At 38.6% G+C, this 17175-nt stretch overlaps 1 protein-coding gene and 1 long non-coding RNA gene across 8 annotated transcripts in view; both read left to right on the top strand.

The window, feature by feature from the left end:
- The window catches only part of SHLD2 (shieldin complex subunit 2), a 234068-nt gene that overhangs the window by 144282 nt on the left and 72611 nt on the right, over positions 1–17175 (top strand). For 3 of the 7 annotated variants that reach the window (XM_036026711.1, XM_036026714.1, XM_028512917.2), the window contains 2 exons: positions 9781–10009; positions 13328–13443. The exons of 1 other annotated variant lie outside the window; for it this stretch is intronic. In XM_036026711.1, coding sequence (XP_035882604.1) covers positions 9781–10009; positions 13328–13443 — 345 coding nt within the window. Of the gene's footprint in view, positions 1–8945; positions 8995–9780; positions 10010–13327; positions 13444–17175 lie in introns of those variants that run through there. 3 more of the 7 variants (XM_036026712.1, XR_004903366.1, XM_036026716.1) reach the window with 3 other exon arrangements.
- Positions 3397–8749, top strand: LOC118500784. Its single transcript, XR_004903367.1, has 3 exons — positions 3397–6604; positions 7048–7051; positions 8455–8749. It is a non-coding gene; the product is annotated as an uncharacterized LOC118500784 (long non-coding RNA).

Here is a 17175-nt window from a genome sequence, read left to right as displayed (position 1 = left end):
TCGGAGAGGGAACAATGCAACTTGCTTGGCTCTTGGATGGCTTTCAGTCACTTTCTCTGCTACTGGCAAACAAATTTGGCCCTTCTGGTTCTAATTCCCAAGTGGGTGGGTTTATGTATGTTCTAGGATCCTGTGGGTCTCTCCAGTGAATTCTCCTGTGAGTCTCAGAGTTTCCCCTGCCACCTCAATCCCCACAGATTTTTAGTGCAAGAGGTTTTGAGGCTTTGTTTCCCTGCTCTGGAACCTTGGGTTGCCCCATCCATCTCGTTCCCCCATTGTTCCTCCCGGTTTATCCACACCCAAATGTGGGACTGCCAGCTGCCACCTCACCCACCTGGTCCTCCAGCCTCAGCCTTGCCACAGGTCCTCTCCACCCCTCCTACTTGTCTGAATGAATGTTTCTTCTTTAACTCATTGGCTGTTGGACTTCCATACAGTTTGATTTTCTTGCAGTTCTGGTTATTTTTTATTTTTTAATTTGTTTTTGTCCTTCTTTTTAGTGTGGAGGCAAAGTGTATGTATGTATGTATGCCTCCATCTTCAATATTGCTACTTAAAAAAAAAGATTTTATTTATTTATTTATTTTTCCTTTTTTTTTTTTTAAATTGTTGTTCAAGTACAATTGTCTCCATTCCCCCCCCCGCCCACTTCCACCCACCCTAGCCATCCCCACCTCCCACCCTGGATATTGCCCCCCTTTGGCTTTGTCGATGTGTCCTTTATACATGTTCCTTGACAACCCTTCCCCCTATTTCCCCTGTTATGCCTTCCTACCTTCCTTCTGTTTACTGTCAGTTTGTTCTTTATTTCACTGTCTCTGGTTATATTTTGCTTTCTTGTTTGTTTTGTTGATTAGGTTCCACTTACAGGTGAGATCAAATGGTATTTGTTTTTCACGGCCTGGCTTATTTCACTTAGCATAATGCTCTTCAGACCCGTCTGTGCTACTGTAGAGGGTAGGAGTTCCTTCTTTCTTTCTGCTGCATAGTATTCTATTGTGTAAATATACCACAGTTTTTTGATCCCCTTATTTACTGATGGACACTTAGGTTGCTTCCAGCACTTGGCTATTGTAAATTGTGCTGCTGTGAACATTAGGGTGCATAGGTTCTTTTGAAGTGGTGTTTCAGGATTCTTAGGGTATAATCCCAGCAGTGGAATTCCTGGGTTGAAAGGCAGTTCCATTTTTAGTTTTCTGAGGAAATTCCAAAGTGTTTTCTACAGTGGCTGTGCTAGTCTGTGTTCCCACCAACAGTACACTAGGGTTCTCTTTGCTCCACATCCTCTCCAACACGTGTTGCTTGTTGATTTGTTTATGATGGCCATTGTGACTGGTGTGAAGTGGTATCCCATTGTGGTTTTAATTTGCATCTCTCTGATGGCTAGTGATGCTGAGCATCTTTTCATATGCCTCAGGGCCCTCTGTATGTCCTCCTCAGAGAAGTGTCTGTTCAGGTCCTTTTTTAAATTGGATTGTTTGTCTTCCTGGAGTGGAGTCATGTGAGTTCTTTATATATTGTGGAGGTCAAACCCTTTTCCTAGGTATCTTTTGCAAATATATTTTCCCATATGGTTGGTTCCCTATTCATTTTGTTGATGTTTTCTTTAGCCATGCTTTTTATTTTGATGAGATCACATTTGTTTATTTTTTCCTTTATGTTCCTTGCTTTAGGGGACAAATCTAAAAATATTGCTGCATAGAATGTCTGAGATTTTCCTTCTTAAGTTCTCCTCTAGGACTTTTATGGTATTGTGATTTATATTTAAGTCTTTTATCCATTTTGAGTTTATTTTTGTATATGGTATAAGTTGGTAGTCAAGTTTCATTTTTATGCATGTAGCTGTGCAGATCTCCCAACACCGTTTGTAGAAGAGGCCATTTTTACTTCATTTTATGCTTCTGCCCCCTTTGTCGAGTATTAATTGACCATAGAGACTTGGGTTTATTTCTGGGCTCTGTTCTGTTCCACTGATCTATGTATCTGTTCTCATGCCAGTACCAGACGGTTTTGATTACTGTGGCCTTGTGATATAGTTTGATGCCAGGTATTGTGATCCCCCCTACTTTGTTCTTCTTTCTCAAAATTGCTGCAGCTATTTGGGGTCATTTATGGTTCCATATAAATTTTTGAAGTATTTGTTCTATGTCTGTGAATATGTCATTGGTATTTTAATAGGGATTGCACTGAATCTATAAATTGCTTTGGGCAGTATGGACATTTTCATGATGTCAGTTCTTCCAATCCATGAACATGGTACATGCTTCCATTTGTTTGTGTGTTCTTTAATTTGTTTCTTCAGTGTTGTATAGTTTTCTGAGTATATGTCTTTTACCTCCTTGGTTAGGTTTATTCACAGGTACTTTATCTTTCTTGTTGCTATGTCAAATGGGATTTTTTTCCTGATTTCTGTTTCTGATATTTCATTGTTGGTGTACAAAATGTTTTTGGTTTCTGAATGTGGACTTTCTATCCCACTGCTTTGCCACATTTACTTATTAGGTTGAGTAGTTTTTTGGTGGAGTCTATAGGATTTTCTATATACATTATTATGTCATCTGCAAACCGTGACAGTTTTTCTTCCTCCTTTTTAATTTGGATGCCTTTTATTTCTTTGTTTCTTGTCTGATTGCTGTGTCTAGGACTTCCAATACTATGTTGAATAGAAGTGGTGAAAGCAATGTTGCTAGTTTTACAAGTAAAGAAGGTACAGTTTGTTGGGGAAGTATATGTAAAAGCGAGTTATCGATCTTTGTAAATATCTGAACCAGATATTGGCATCGTCTTAGCTTTTTGCCTACAGTCTTTTGACATTCACTTGTAATTATTAGGGATCACCTAAAATTTGTTTGTTTGTAATTACTAGAAGCTCATCTTTTAATGACACAGTATGTCCACTGTTTTGTTTGGCATATTTAACTTTGGAAATTCTTTTGAGATTTACCTGCTGTTTTTCATATCAGCAATTTATTCCTTTTTCTTCTATGGGTATATTAAGATTTTAAAATCTGTTCATATGTTGATAGATATTTGAGTTGTTTTTATCAGTTCTTGACTGTTATTTATTAGCTTCTATAAACATTCATATATAAGGCATTATATGGACATAGTCTTTCCTTATGAATAAATATCTAGGAATTGAATAAATAGCTAGGTTATGTTATATGTTTAACTTTTTAAGAAACTGCCATACTATTTTAGAGTGGTTGTGATATCATCTGTAGTGATATTGGTATTACCTGATATTGCTAATTTATGTTTTCTATTTTTTCCTGGTTAATTTGGCTAGAGGTTTATTGATTTTATTGATCTTTTCAAATTGATTTCTCCCCTGTTTTCCTGTGTCCTACTTTATCGATATCTAGTCTGATCATTATTATTTCCTTTCTTCTTTCTTGGATTTTACTTTTTCTCACTTATGAAGTGCAAATTGAGATCGTTGATATGAAACTTTTCCTTTTTTTTTCCAGTGTAGGTATTTAGTGCTGTAAATTTCTCTCTAAGTACAGCTTCTGAGTTCTCTATCCAACGCCCTATGGATTGAGACTTCTTACTGTAGTTGGTGGGAAAATGCATTTTTCCTGGCTTTGTGCAAACTTCAGGGAATTGTTTCTAATAATCCTTTCGGATGGTTCTTTCCTTGACCTGTGGTCACAAATACTGAGTTGAATTCTCCAGGGGGACCTTCTGTAGCTTTCTCTTTTTGCAGGTCTCACCTGTCTACTACCCTGTCCCAAGAACTCTAGCAACATTAGCCTTCCAGATAAAAGTTCTTTCTCCTCTCAACTCAAGGAAGCCATCAGGTTCTGCTGGGTTCCCATTACCTACACCACAGCCAGGAAACTCATGTCTGTAAGCTGAGGCAGTCACTGGGCTCAGTCTCTTAAGGATCACCATGCTCTGTTGCCTGATATCCAAGGTCTTGAGAATATTTTCATACACTTTGTTTGGTTTTTTATTTATTTCAAATATCTGAACTTTTTTTATTTGCAATACTTCTGACACTGAATGTATGGATTTTATTTTCCCATACTAATAACCAGTTCTCCAAATCTCTGGAAACAACTGGATGTCCCACAATTCAATTCTGACATTCCCTACTCAGAACTGGTGTCAGGCTGCACAGGTTTAAGAGCTCAGCCCCACAAGATTGTCTTTGCTTCATATGCCAGTCACAAGTATTGGTACCCGGGATACTCACACTTCTGTGTTGTGTCTTGGACATATTCTGACTTGGCTGTGTTACCAAACCTTCAATGCCAGATTCTTAAATCTCCATATCACAGAAGTGAGCACTGAACTCAGTACAAGATTAACCATACAGAATTTACGAAGAGAGCTTGCGTACAAGGGAATTCACCAGAAAAGAGGAGTTGAGTTCCCCAAGAGGTTCTTGTGGGTGGCTTATACAGGGGCCTTGAGGTGTATGTAGGGCTTGGGAATAAGGATGAGGTCAGTTGTCCCACAATCATCATCAGGAGGCAGTTTATCCCTGGGTAGCCACAAGATGTTTTCCATGGTCAGTAGACCAGTCAAAGGGCCTGAAAAATAATGCTTGTGCACACATTTTAATTACTATTGAATTGACAAAAAAGCTATTGCAGAATATGATGTTAAGAAAGGATGTTATCATTGTACATTCTTTCCTTTAAGGATGTGGTTAGGTTATAGAATCTTACTGAAAGCAAGGAGTCACAGTTAGACCTCTGATATGGAGTTCTTTCAGTCAAGATGTAGTCCAGATGTTACCCATATACTCACTACAAAGTTGGGTGTTCCTACAACCCACCCTCCTTTCAGCTTCAGTAATTTACTAGACCTGCTCATAGACTTCAGGAACACTTTTTATTTACACTTAGCTGTTTATTATAAAGAATACAACTCAGGAAAGGCCAAATAGAAGAGATGCACAGGGCAAGTTATGGGTGAAGGGACATGGAGCTTCCTCTCCATGCACAGATGTACCTCTTCAGTTGCACCAGTCTCCCATCACCCTTATGTATTCCCTGAACTCTGTTATTTAAGGCTTTTAATCAAGGATTCATTCTATAGGCACAGTTGATTAAATCATTGACCATTGGTGAATAACTGAAACTTTCAGAGTTATTCAGTAGGGTAGAGCTGAAAGTTTCAACCCTCTAATCATGCCTTGGTCTTTCTGGTGACTAGTCTCCACCCTGAAGCTACCTATGGGCCACTAGTCACCAGTCATCTCAATAGCATACAAAAGACACTCATCACTCTGGAGATTCCAAGGGATTTTGAAGTCCAGGACTAGGGACAAAGACCAAATTGTTTGTGGGTTTTTCTGTGTCACAAGGTGGGAGCCTGAATCTAGTTTCTTACACTACATTGGCCAAATACCAGATTAAAATTTTACAAGTTGTGTTAATCCACATAGGCATGTATATAAATTTTACAAGATATGATTAGCATCATGAAACTAAGCTAAAGAGAGTGCTTTCTACTTAGAAAACAAAGATAATTATACCTCTCAAAAAAACCCAACTTTTAATGGAATACATAGATTTATTCTCAGAGAAGAACTCCATATACTCATTTATACATTGAAATGTTTATTAATAATAATAGTTAATTTAAAAGTAATATTTCTAGAAGATCATAAATAATAGAAAATTTTCAATTTGTATACTGTTACACTTTTATACAGCTTTCAAAAATGGAAGTAAGTTGCATGTGGCCACGGAAAACTCTAGATTTATACAAACTGGTAAAATCTTGGGTAATGTAGTAGTGTCACATTAGTTCCTAAAACAGTTTTATATTTGTGTGGCCCTCCTGTCTCCCCATCTCCTAAGTCCCCTCAAGCTTATGGAGCTGATCACTGCAAGAAGGATGCCATAGGCAGTGGAGGAACTCCATTCAATTTGGTGTCTCTTATCTACTGCTTACATAAAATGGTTACCGTCTGGGGCTGATGACCTAGAATTAGATTTTAAAATAAAAAGAATATCAACAAAATAAGTGGTCACAGCTCTGATGACTAATGGTACCAAGGATATAGAGTCTCACCAATTTGGGGGATAAGACTGGTGATTGGGAATATTCTTGGAAACCCTGGAGCCGTGCTCCCTATTGGGAAACCGTGCAAAACCTTTGCACTGTTAACAATCAGTCTCTAGTAGGTTGTGTTCAAAGAGGACCTTTGAGTCATTTTCATTTTCTTTATTTTCAACTATCAGGGCTGACATCATAGTTTCTGTCATTGTTTATGTCGATCATAGTTTCTATCAGAGCACATGGAAGTATAGGAAGTTTTTCCTAGCCCATTTCATAGTTAAATAAAAGGAAAGAGAAAGGGAGATCAACATGGCAGAATTTTCTAAGAAGTTTCGCTCTTTTAACAAAGCTTAAAAGCCAGAGAGTGATAAGTTGTTCCTGACTCCTTGTAAAGAAATGAAGATGCTCACTCAGCACCTCATCCTGTCATCAGCAGAATATCAGTGCCCAGCAGGCTGTAATCCCCTTGAAAGCAGAGTCTTCATATAGTATGAGCTTTACATTTCTAAAAGAGGTGTCTAAATTTACAAAATGTTAGAGGAGTTATTAACACTCTTCTAAGATTACTAAATTCTTTCATTAAGTAGTTTCTTTTTTTATATTTCATTACTTTTTATTTTTATTTTTTAATATATTTTATTGATTATGCTGTTACAGTTGTCCCATTTTCCCCCTTAACTCCCCTCCACCCTGTACACCCTCTTCCTCCCATATCCCCCCTTTAGTCATGTCCATGTGTCATACTTATAAGTTCTTTAGCTTCTACATTTCCCATACTATTCTTACCCTCCCCCTATCTATTTTCAACCTACAACCTATGCTACCTATTCTCTGAACCTTTTCCCCCTCTTGCCTCCTCCCACTCACCTGTTGCTAACCCTCCATGTGATCTCCATTTCTGTGGTTCTGTTCCTGTTCTAGTTGTGTGCTTAGTTTCTTTTGTTTTTGCTTTAGGTGTGGTTGTTAATAATTGTGAGTTTGCTGTCCTTTTACTATTCATGTTTTTTCTTTATCTTCTTTTCTTAGATAAGTCCCTTTAACATTTCATATAATAAGGGCTTGATGATGATGAACTCCTTTCACTTGACCTTATCTGAGAAGCACTTTATCTGCCCCTCCATTCTAAATGAAAGCTTTGCTGGATAGAGCAATCTGGGATATAGGTCCTTGTCTTTCATGACTTGGAATACTTCTTTCCAGCCCCTTCTTGCCTGTAAGGTCTCTTTTGAGAAATGAGCTGACAGTCTGATGGGAACTCCTTTGTAGGTGACTGTCCCCTTATCTCTTGCTGCTTCTAGGATTCTCTCCTTCATTTTTACCTTGGCTAATGTAATTATGATGTGCCTTAGTGTGTTCCTCCTTGGGTCCAACTTTTTTGGGACTCTCTGAGCTTCCTGGATTTCCTGGAAGTCTATTTCCTTTGCCAGAATGGGGAAGTTCTCCTTTATTATTTGTTCAAATACATGCTCAATCTGTTGCTTTTCCCCCTCCCCTTCTGGTACCCCTATAATTCGGATGTTGGAATGTTTAAAGATGTCCTGGAGGTTCCTAAGCTTCTCCTCGTGTTTTTGAATTCTTATTTCTTCATTCTTTCCTGTTTGGTTGTTTTTTTCTTCCTTCTGGCCCACTCTATTGTTTTGAGTCCCAGTTTCCTTCCCATCACTATTGGTTCTCCGTGCATCTTCCTTCATCTCTTTTATGGTAACCTGCATTTTTCCATCTAATTTGTGCCCCAAATCAACCAATTCTGTGAGCTTCCTGATCACCAGTGTTTTGAACTGTGCATCTGATAGATTGGCTATCTCTTGGTCGTCAAAAGGATGAGTCCTGGGGCATTGATCTGTTCTTCTGTTTGAGACATGTCTCTCTCTCTCTCTCTCTTTTATTTTTGGTCTGGTCACTCCTGTTACGGTGAGGGGCAGAGTCTTAGGTGTTCCCCGGGGTTGGGCACCCCAATTGCTAGATTGTGACATTGTATGCGGGGGCGGGGGTGAGGGCGGGAGGGAACAATGGTGGTAGCTCCGTTCTCCTGGGACCTCAGTCCCTTCTCTGGGGCCCTGGGTTGCATGCTCTGCCCTGCTCCACAATCGCCACCTCACTGGGTCTGCCAGCTGCCACTTGCGTAGTCAGGGTCCACCTGCTGCGATCTTGTGCGCCCGAGATGCCTTATGCACTCCTGGTTGTCTTATGCGCCCAGTTCTCCCTGTTCTCGCACCGTGACCCGCACCTGGCTGCTCGTCTCCACCCCTCCTACCGGTCTGGATGAATGGGTCTACTTCAACATCTTGGCTGTCCGACTTCCATTCAGATAAATTCTCTGTCAATTCTGGGTGTTATTCTGCCTCTAAATTGTTGTTGTTCTAGTCTTGGTTGTGCGTGGAGGTATGGTGTGTCCACTTATGCCTCCATCTTGCCAGAAGTCTCATTAAGTAGTTTCTTAATGATTCAACATGTATGTGGAAAGTCATGAAGGAGAGTCTATCTGCTATAGTTTATTAGATATGCTGACCACTATACACTCTTGTAATTCATATGACATGGGATATATGACATGATCAGCAGACATGATGAAACAATATTTAGGCACTAAAAGACTAACGGAAACTGAAGGACTTAGAAATAGGAAATCACCATTAATGGGACTCTCAAAGAGATAACCAGAAAAGAGAATAGGACACAAGAGTGATGAGCTCTTGACCTGGAGTGTATTGCCTGCTAGAAGGATAAAGAACAAATGCTTAAATAAAGGCTTTAAAAAAACTTTAAAGGGCTTTAAACTGAATATGGAGAGGAAGAGAGGAAAATGCTCAAATAAACTCATAGATCTCACTAGTATACAATAAGCCAAAGATGAATTAGAAAAAAGAATGTCTGGCAGATAATAGATACTCAGTTTTTCTTTCTTTCTTTTCTCTTTTTAACAGGTGAGTGCATGAGCCAGTGAGTAGAGAATGAGCATGCTTGAGGTTCCTGGTGAGTCACACATTTAGAAAATGAGAACTCTCAGTGCTCATGTGGCTGTATCATCAATACCCAGAGTGTGGTGATGATAGGCAGGAAATTGAAAAAGAAAGTTTAAAAAGAGGTTGAGCTAATGGTCTATGATTTTTAGACAAAATTGAGAATAGAAGGATAACTTACCTCCTATTTGGCTTTTGATGATGATCAATTAAAAAGACAGAAGGGGCCCTGGCTGGGAAGCTCAGTTGGTTAGAGCATCATCCCCTACACCAAGGTTGTGGGTTTGATCCCAGGTCAGGGCACATACAAGAATCAACCAATGAATGAGTAATTAAGTGGAACAACAAATCGATGTCTCTCTCTCTCTTAGTCTCTCTCCTTCTCTGTCTCTCTTTCTGTAATCAATAATAATAATTTAAAAAAGACAGAAGAGAGGACAAGGAGAGAGGAGATGTTAGCTAGTTTCAAGTGATAGAAGGGATTTCTGCCAAAAGAATTAAACTATTTTGTATGATTCCTGAGGACAGAAGGAGAAAGAAAATATCACCCCTTCAGCCAAATTAGCCAAATAAATCTTTACTCTAAATTGCTGGCAAACCACCCTTTACATTCTAGGGTCAATAATGAAGCCATAAGTGAGTGAGATTATTTAGGAAGAGTGAAAAAGAGAAGACCAAGAACAAGATCTTGGGTGTATTCTTCACAATAAGAAACTGTAAATTAAGTACATAATTAGCCATGTTTGTAAATTATAATTTTGGTCCTATAATTTATAATATTTTTGTCTGTCTTTTGTAGGAGTGATTCTAATCAAAGCCCAGATTTTAGAACTAGTGTTTAATATTATAGCAGATCAGAAAATAGTTATAAATGCTCATAGTTCTCTGAAGAGCATTTTCTCTTCTCTTCCCAACATTACGTATACTGGCTGTGCAAAATGTGGATTGGAACTAGAAACGGATGAGAACAAGATCTACAAACAGTGTTTTAGCTGCTTGCCATGTACTATGAAGAAAATATACTATAGGTAAGGCAACTAAGCAAGGCAACTAAGCCAATCAGATGGAAAATATTTATTTTTATAGGACTGGAAATGACCAAAAAATTACATATATCAACTCTTACTTTCTAATGAGAACTAATTAGAGCTAATACAAGAGTACAAAATTTCCCCTGAGTGATTAAAATCATAACAGGATTTTTTAAACTGGTAATTGGGAGAGTTTATTGTCTTGAAGAAGCTATACTGAGGAAAATTTTTACTTGGTTTACGCTTTCAACCAAGATCTAAATGCAGAAACTCAGTCCCCCACATTAACAAATATTTGGAATTTAAAAGTTAAAAGTATTGTATGATCTAATGTTTGAGTTATGGAAGCTACTAAGGTGTTTTACCTTTCTGTACTTCAATTTTCCCAAATTCACATTAGAAAAATAAGGATCCCAAATGTGCTGTGGTGAAATGGCTAACCAATTCAGTAAAAAACACATTGTTTTTCAAATAATAAGTGTTCATATTCTTGGGTAATCTTTTTCTTTTTAACTTATAAATTACATGCCTTTACAAAGTAGCAATGAGTGCTATTTTGGACATTTTAATCACCCCTGCCCCCAAAGCTCCTTCAGCAGTCACTTCTCATTCCTTCTTCCACCCAACTCAGCTTTTGGCTTGTTCCCACTTTTTGGCTATTATAAATAACACTGATGTGACCATTCATGTACAAATTATTGCATGGATATATGTTTTCATTTCTCTTGGGTATGCACTCAAAAGTAGAATTGCTAGGACATGTGGTAACTCTATGTTTACCTTTTGAGAAACTGCCAAACTTTTCAAAACTGCTGCACAATTTTACCTTCTCATCAGCAATGTATGAGGGTTGCAGTTTCTTCACATCCTTGCCAACACTTATTATCTGTTTTTCTTTTGCTTTTGGTTGGCATATTTAAAAAATGTATCATTTATAGCCAAGATCATAGGGATTTACTCCTATATTTTCTTCTAAGAATTGTATAGTTTTAACTCTTACATATAGGTTTGTGATTTATTTTTAATTTTTGTGTATGGTATAAGGAAGGAATCCAACTTAATTCTTTTGCATGTGAATATTAAGTTGTCTCAGCATTATTTGTTGAAAAGACTATTATGGCCCCATTGAACAATCTGGCATCATTGTCAAAAAGTTTATTATCTTTTTATCTCACTAAATGCTTAAGATCCTAAAGTGAAGGAACCAGATCTATCTTGTTCATTAGTATATGCTGTGAATCAGTTTTCACAAAGAACAGCAAGGCAAACAAAGGTTTGCTTGGGAGACTTTTAGGAATTGCAGTTTTGTAGACACATATTGGGGTAGAAAACCAAAAGTGTTCTGCCCTGGCTGGTGTAGCTCAGTGGATTGAGCATGGGCTGGGAACCAAAGTGTCCCAGGTTTGATTCCCAGCCAGGGTACGTGCCTGGGTTGCAGGCCATAACCCCCAGCAACCGCACATTGATGTTTCTTTCTCTCTCTCTCTCTCTCCCCCTTCCCTCTCTAAAAATAAGTAAATAAAATCTTTAAAAAAAGAAAAGAAAAGAAAACCAAAAGTGTTCTAGAAGGGAAAGAAAGGGACAGAGTTCATAAAGACAGAAAAAGCAGGCCTCTAAAGGAATTCCACAAATTGTTTTGAAAGAGCTGTGACTGGCACTGGCAAGCAGACTATGCTATATGATTAATTGGTTATATCTTTTGCTAGGTGAAAATTTTCTTTTTCTTTTTCTTTTTTTTAATTGTTGTTCAAGTACAGTTGTCTACATTTTTCCCCTATCACTCCCCCTGCCCTACCCCAGCCATCCCCACCTCCCACCCTTGATCCTACCTCCCTTTGGTGGTATCCATGTGTCCTTTATACAGTTCCTGAAAAACCCTCCCCCTTTCCCCCCCTTTATCCTCTCCCACCCCTCTGGTTACTGTCAATTTGTTCTTCATTTTACTGTCTCTGGATAATTTGCTTGCTTGTTTGTTTTGTTGATTAGGTTCCACTTATTTTATTTCTTAATAGTGTAGCAATACAGGACCAGTTCTAGGAATTGTATCATGATAGAGTTGTTTTGTGCTTTAGTCCAGTTCAAAAGTTCAGTTTCACATAGAGGGGCTGTGTTAGCTCAGCTTTTTGGAGGTCTCCAGGTTCCATTTTAGATTGCCTGCTTGACAACATCAATTCCGTTTTGCTGTTTTTATTTTATAGTACCCGCTGCTTAGCATAGTTTCTTGTACATAGTAGATACTGAATATATCTATACTGAATATATATATATATATGGCTGGTATATCCATAATCTTGACATTCATAAGCCAAGATTCAGTGTGTGTGTGTGTGTGTGTGTGTGTATAAATAATTTTTAAAAAAATAAAGAATGGAGTAAGTGAGATAGCCTAGGGCAAGACTGTAGAGTGAAGAAAAGGAAAGGACCTGGGTAAAGGGCACAGTAGATTTTTGGAGGGAAAATCAGCATTGTTTTGTCTGTTACACTAAATTTCCCTATATTCATGAGCCTGTTTCTAAATTATGTTCTTGATTTATTTTTAAAAATTAATTTATTAAACATTTTTTTAATTAATTATTTTTTTTAAAGTTAAGACATGCTGTGGTAAAAATGCAAACTATAGAGGAAGTACTAAAACTAACAGTAAAGGTCTCTATCCACCCCCTTACCATCAATGTTACTTCCATGCTTGTTAGAAGTTTTTACATATTCTCAGTAATTTATTACACTTATACAAGCATATTTATAATCCTTTAAAATCCTTTTATTCTAAAATTATATAGATAGAGTAATACTATTCAACTATTCCTAGTTTGTTCCTTAGATTATATCATGTTGTGCCTTCCATAACAGCACTTTTAAATCTTCCTCATTCTTTTTAGCACGATGTAGTATACCATTGCATGATGTACTTAAAATTATTTATCTGCTTCTGTGTTTAGTGCCATGCCAAAGACTATGTTTTTGATAGCAAAGAGTCCATTGGAAAAAAATAACTTAAAGTTGTGATTGTGAAATATATGGTTATCATCTTTATTTTATTTCAAAAGATAATTTACACAAAGCATAAAATAGTGTTTTCTTATAGTGCAACCTGAAATATTAAAATGAGTGTGAAATAAATCCAATTTATTACTTTATAATTTGAAACTCTTTTTTAAAAATCCCTTCTCTTATTTTTAGGATATTCTGAAACATTGTTTTAGAAATTAAAATTAACCCTGCATAAAAACCCAGTGCATTTTGAAATTATATTGCATTTATGCATTTTTAAAATGGGAAAATCTTTTGATGGTCATGTGCTATATACTCTTGTAGGCCAGCTTCAATGACCATAGTTGATGGAATCCACAAGGTTTGCATCCACGTGGGATCAAAGCTGATAGAGAAGATTCTTCTAAACATTTCTTCCGACGGGCTGAGCAGAGTTATAGGTGAGATACCAACATATCATGGAGAGGTTGTTCTTGGTGAAACCACTGATTTCAGGGGTATAGAGTGTATATTGGAATAGAATGAACACTAGACTATAAATTAAGGCTTAATTGCTATACACCTGTCTCAGCACACAAATAGAGGGAAGCAAGCACTTAATCTCTTCTTACCCTAAAGTGTCAATTGGTACACAAAAAAACACTAAGATCTTAATTTTTTTAATATTATTTTATTGTTGTTCAATTACAGTTATCTGCATTTACACCCCACCACTCCCCAACAACCCCAGCCAAACCCACCTCCCTCCCCTGCTTCCAGACCCCCTTATTTTGTCCATGTATCCTTTACAGTTGTTCCTGAAAACCCTTCCCCTCTTCCCCACATTATACCCTCCCACCTACCATCTTGTTACTATCAGATTGTTCTTAATTTCACTTTCCCTGGTTATATTTTGCTTGCTTGTTTGTTTTGTTGATTAGATTCCAGTTAAAGCTGAGATCATATGGTATTTCTCCCCTACCACCTGGCTTATTTCACTTATCATAATGTTTTCCAGTTCCATTCATGTTGCAAAGGGTTGAGGCTCCTTCTTTCTCTCTGCTGCGTAGTATTCTATTGTGTACATGTGCCACAGTTTTTTGATCCATTCATTTACTGATGGGTACTTAGGTTGCTTCCAGCACTGGGCTGTTGTAAATTGTGCTGCTGTGAACATTAGGGTGCATAGGTTCTTTTGAAGTGGTGTTTCAGGATTCTTAGAGTATAATCCCAGCAGTGGAATTCCTGGGTTGAAAGGCAGTTCCATTTTTAGTTTTTTGAGGAAATTCTAAAGTGTTTTCTACAGTGGCTGTGTTCCCACCAACAGTACACTAGGGTTCTCTTTGCTCCACATCCTCTCCAACACGTGTTGCTTGTTGATTTGTTTATGATGGCCGTTGTGACTGGTGTGAAGTGGTATCCCATTGTGGTTTTAATTTGCATCTCTCTGATGGCTAGTGATGCTGAGCATCTTTTAATATTCCTCAAGGCCCTTTGTATGTCCTCCTTGGAGAACTGACTGTTCAAGTCTTTTGCCCATTTTTTAAATATATTTTATTGATTATACTATTACAGTTGTCCCATTACCCCACCCTTCATTCCCCTCCACCCAGCACACCCTCTCCCACCCACGTTCCCCCCCTTTAGTTCATGTCCATGTGTCATAAGTTCTTTAGCTTCCACATTTCCCATGCTATTCTTGCCCTCACCTGTCTATTTTCTACCTATTGTCTATGCTGCTTATTCTCTGTATCTTTTCCTCCTCTCTCCTCCTCCCACTCCCCTGTTGCTAACCCTCCATGTGACCTCCATTTCTGTGGTTCTATTCCTGTTCTAGTTGTTGGCTTAGTTTGTTTTTGCTTTTGTTTTAGGTGTGGTGGTTAATAATTGTGAGTTTGCTGTCATTTTACTATACATGTTTTTTATCTTCTTTTTCTTAGATAAGTCCCCTTAACATTTCATAAAATAAGGGCTTGGTGATGATGAACTCCTTTCACTTGACCTTATCTGAGAAGCACTTTATCTGCCCCTCCATTCTAAATGAAAGCTTTGCTGGATAGAGCAATCTTGAATGTAGGTCCTTGCCTTTCATGACTTGGAATACTTCTTTCCAGCCCCTTCTTGCCTGCAAGTTCTCTTTTGAGAAATCAGCTGACAGTCTGATGGGAACTCCTTTGTAGGTGACTGTCTCCTTCTCTCTTGCTGCTTCTAGGATTCTCTCCTTCATTTTTACCTTGGCTAATGTAATTATGATGTGCCTTGGTGTGTTCCTTCTTGGGTCCAACTTGTTTGGGACTCTCTGAGCTTTCTGGAAGTCTATTTCCTTTGCCAGAATGGGGAAATTCTCCTTTATTATTTGTTCAAATAACTTTTCCACTTGTTGCTCTTCCTCTTCTCCTTCTGGCACCCCTATAATTCGGATGTTAGAACGTTTTAAGATGTCCTGGAGGTTCCTAAGCCTCTCCTCATTTTTTTGAATTCTTACTTCTTCATTCTTTTTGGTTGTATGTTTTTTTCTTCTTTCTGGTCCACTCCATTGATGTGAGACCCAGCTTTCTTTCCACCACTATTGGTCCCTGTGCATTTTTCATTTCACTTATTGTAGCCTTCATTTGTTCATCTAATTTGTGACCAAATTAAACCAATTCTGTGAGCATCCTGATTACCAGTGTTTTGAAGTGTGCATCTGATAGGTTGGCTGTCTCTCCATCGCTTAAAAGTACTGGATGTGTGGTTTCAGTTCTATTTGAGCCATCTTTTTTTTTTTTTTTTTGTCTGGTTGTGCCTGGTACATATGAGTGGGGGAGCCTTAGGTGTTCACCAGAGCTAGGCACCCCAGTCACTGGGTTGTGATGCTGTATGTGGGGGCAGGGTCTGAGAGGGAAGAATGGCACTTGCTCCGCTCCCTGCCAGACCTCAGTCCCTTCTGCCGCTTCACCCCAAGCAAACTGGGCCCCTCTGGTGCCAATTCCCATATGGGTGGGCTTGTGCATGCTGTGGAACTTTGCAATAACCTCTCCTGTGAGGCTGGGAGTCTCTGACTGTGCCTCAACCCTCAGAGGTGTTTTCAGTCAGTGCCCCAAGGCGCTATTTCCCAGCGCTGAGATCCTGGGTTGGGTACAGGGCCTTGCTTCACAATCGCCCCTTGCTGTGTCTGCTGGTTGCCACCCCTTGGCCAGGGTCTGCCAGCTGCCACTTATACACTCAGGGCCCACCCGCTGTGGTCTTGCATGCCCTGGATGCCTTACACCCCTGGTCCCAGTCCCGACACTCTCTGCTCTCTGCACCAAGACCCATGCCCGGCTCCCCCACTCTACCCCTTCTACCGGTCTTGATGAACATGTCTAATTTAACTTCTTGGTTGTCCAACTTACATACAGTTCAATTTCCTGTCAGTTCTGGTTGTTATTCTGTTTCTAAATTGTTGTTGGTCCCTATCTTGGTTGTGTGAGGATGCACAGTGTGTCTACCTATGCCTCCATCTTTGCTGGAAGTCCCCTTGCCCATTTTTTAATTGGGATTTTGTCTTCCTGGAGTGGAGTCATGTGAGTACTTTGTATATTTTGGAGATCAAACCCTTGTCTGAGGTATCATTGGAAAATATGTTTTCCCATATAGTTGGTTCTCTTTTCATTTTAATGCTGTTTTCTTTGGCCATGCAGAAGCTTTTTATTTTGATGAGGTTCCATTTGTTTCTTCTTTCCTTTATGTCCCTTGCTTTAGGGGACAAATCAGTGAAAATATTGCTACATAGAATGTCTGAGATTTTCCTGCTGATGTTTTCCTCTAAGACTTTTATGGTGTAATGACTTACATTTAAGTCTTTTATCCACCTTGAGTTTATTTTACATGTATTGTGTGAGTTGGTGATCAAGTTTCATTTTTGTGCATGTAGTTGTCCAGACCTCCCAACACCATTTGTTGAAGAGGCCATTTTTATGCTTCTGCCCCCTTTGTCAAATATTAATTGAGCATAGAGACTTGGGTTTATTTCTGGGCTGTGTGTTCTGTTCCACTGATCTACGTGTCTGTTCTTATGCCAGTACTAGACTGTTTTCATTACAGTTGCTTTATAATACAGTTTGATATAAGATATTGTGATCCCTCCTACTTTGTCCTCCTTTCGCAAAATTGCTGCAGCTATTTGGGGTCATTTATGGTTCCATATAAATTTTTGAAACATTTGTTCTATG

Source organism: Phyllostomus discolor, chromosome 5 (genome assembly GCF_004126475.2).
Source record: "Phyllostomus discolor isolate MPI-MPIP mPhyDis1 chromosome 5, mPhyDis1.pri.v3, whole genome shotgun sequence".
NCBI classification, from domain to species: Eukaryota; Metazoa; Chordata; class Mammalia; order Chiroptera; family Phyllostomidae; genus Phyllostomus; species Phyllostomus discolor.
This window is presented reverse-complemented; position numbering and strand designations above follow the sequence as displayed.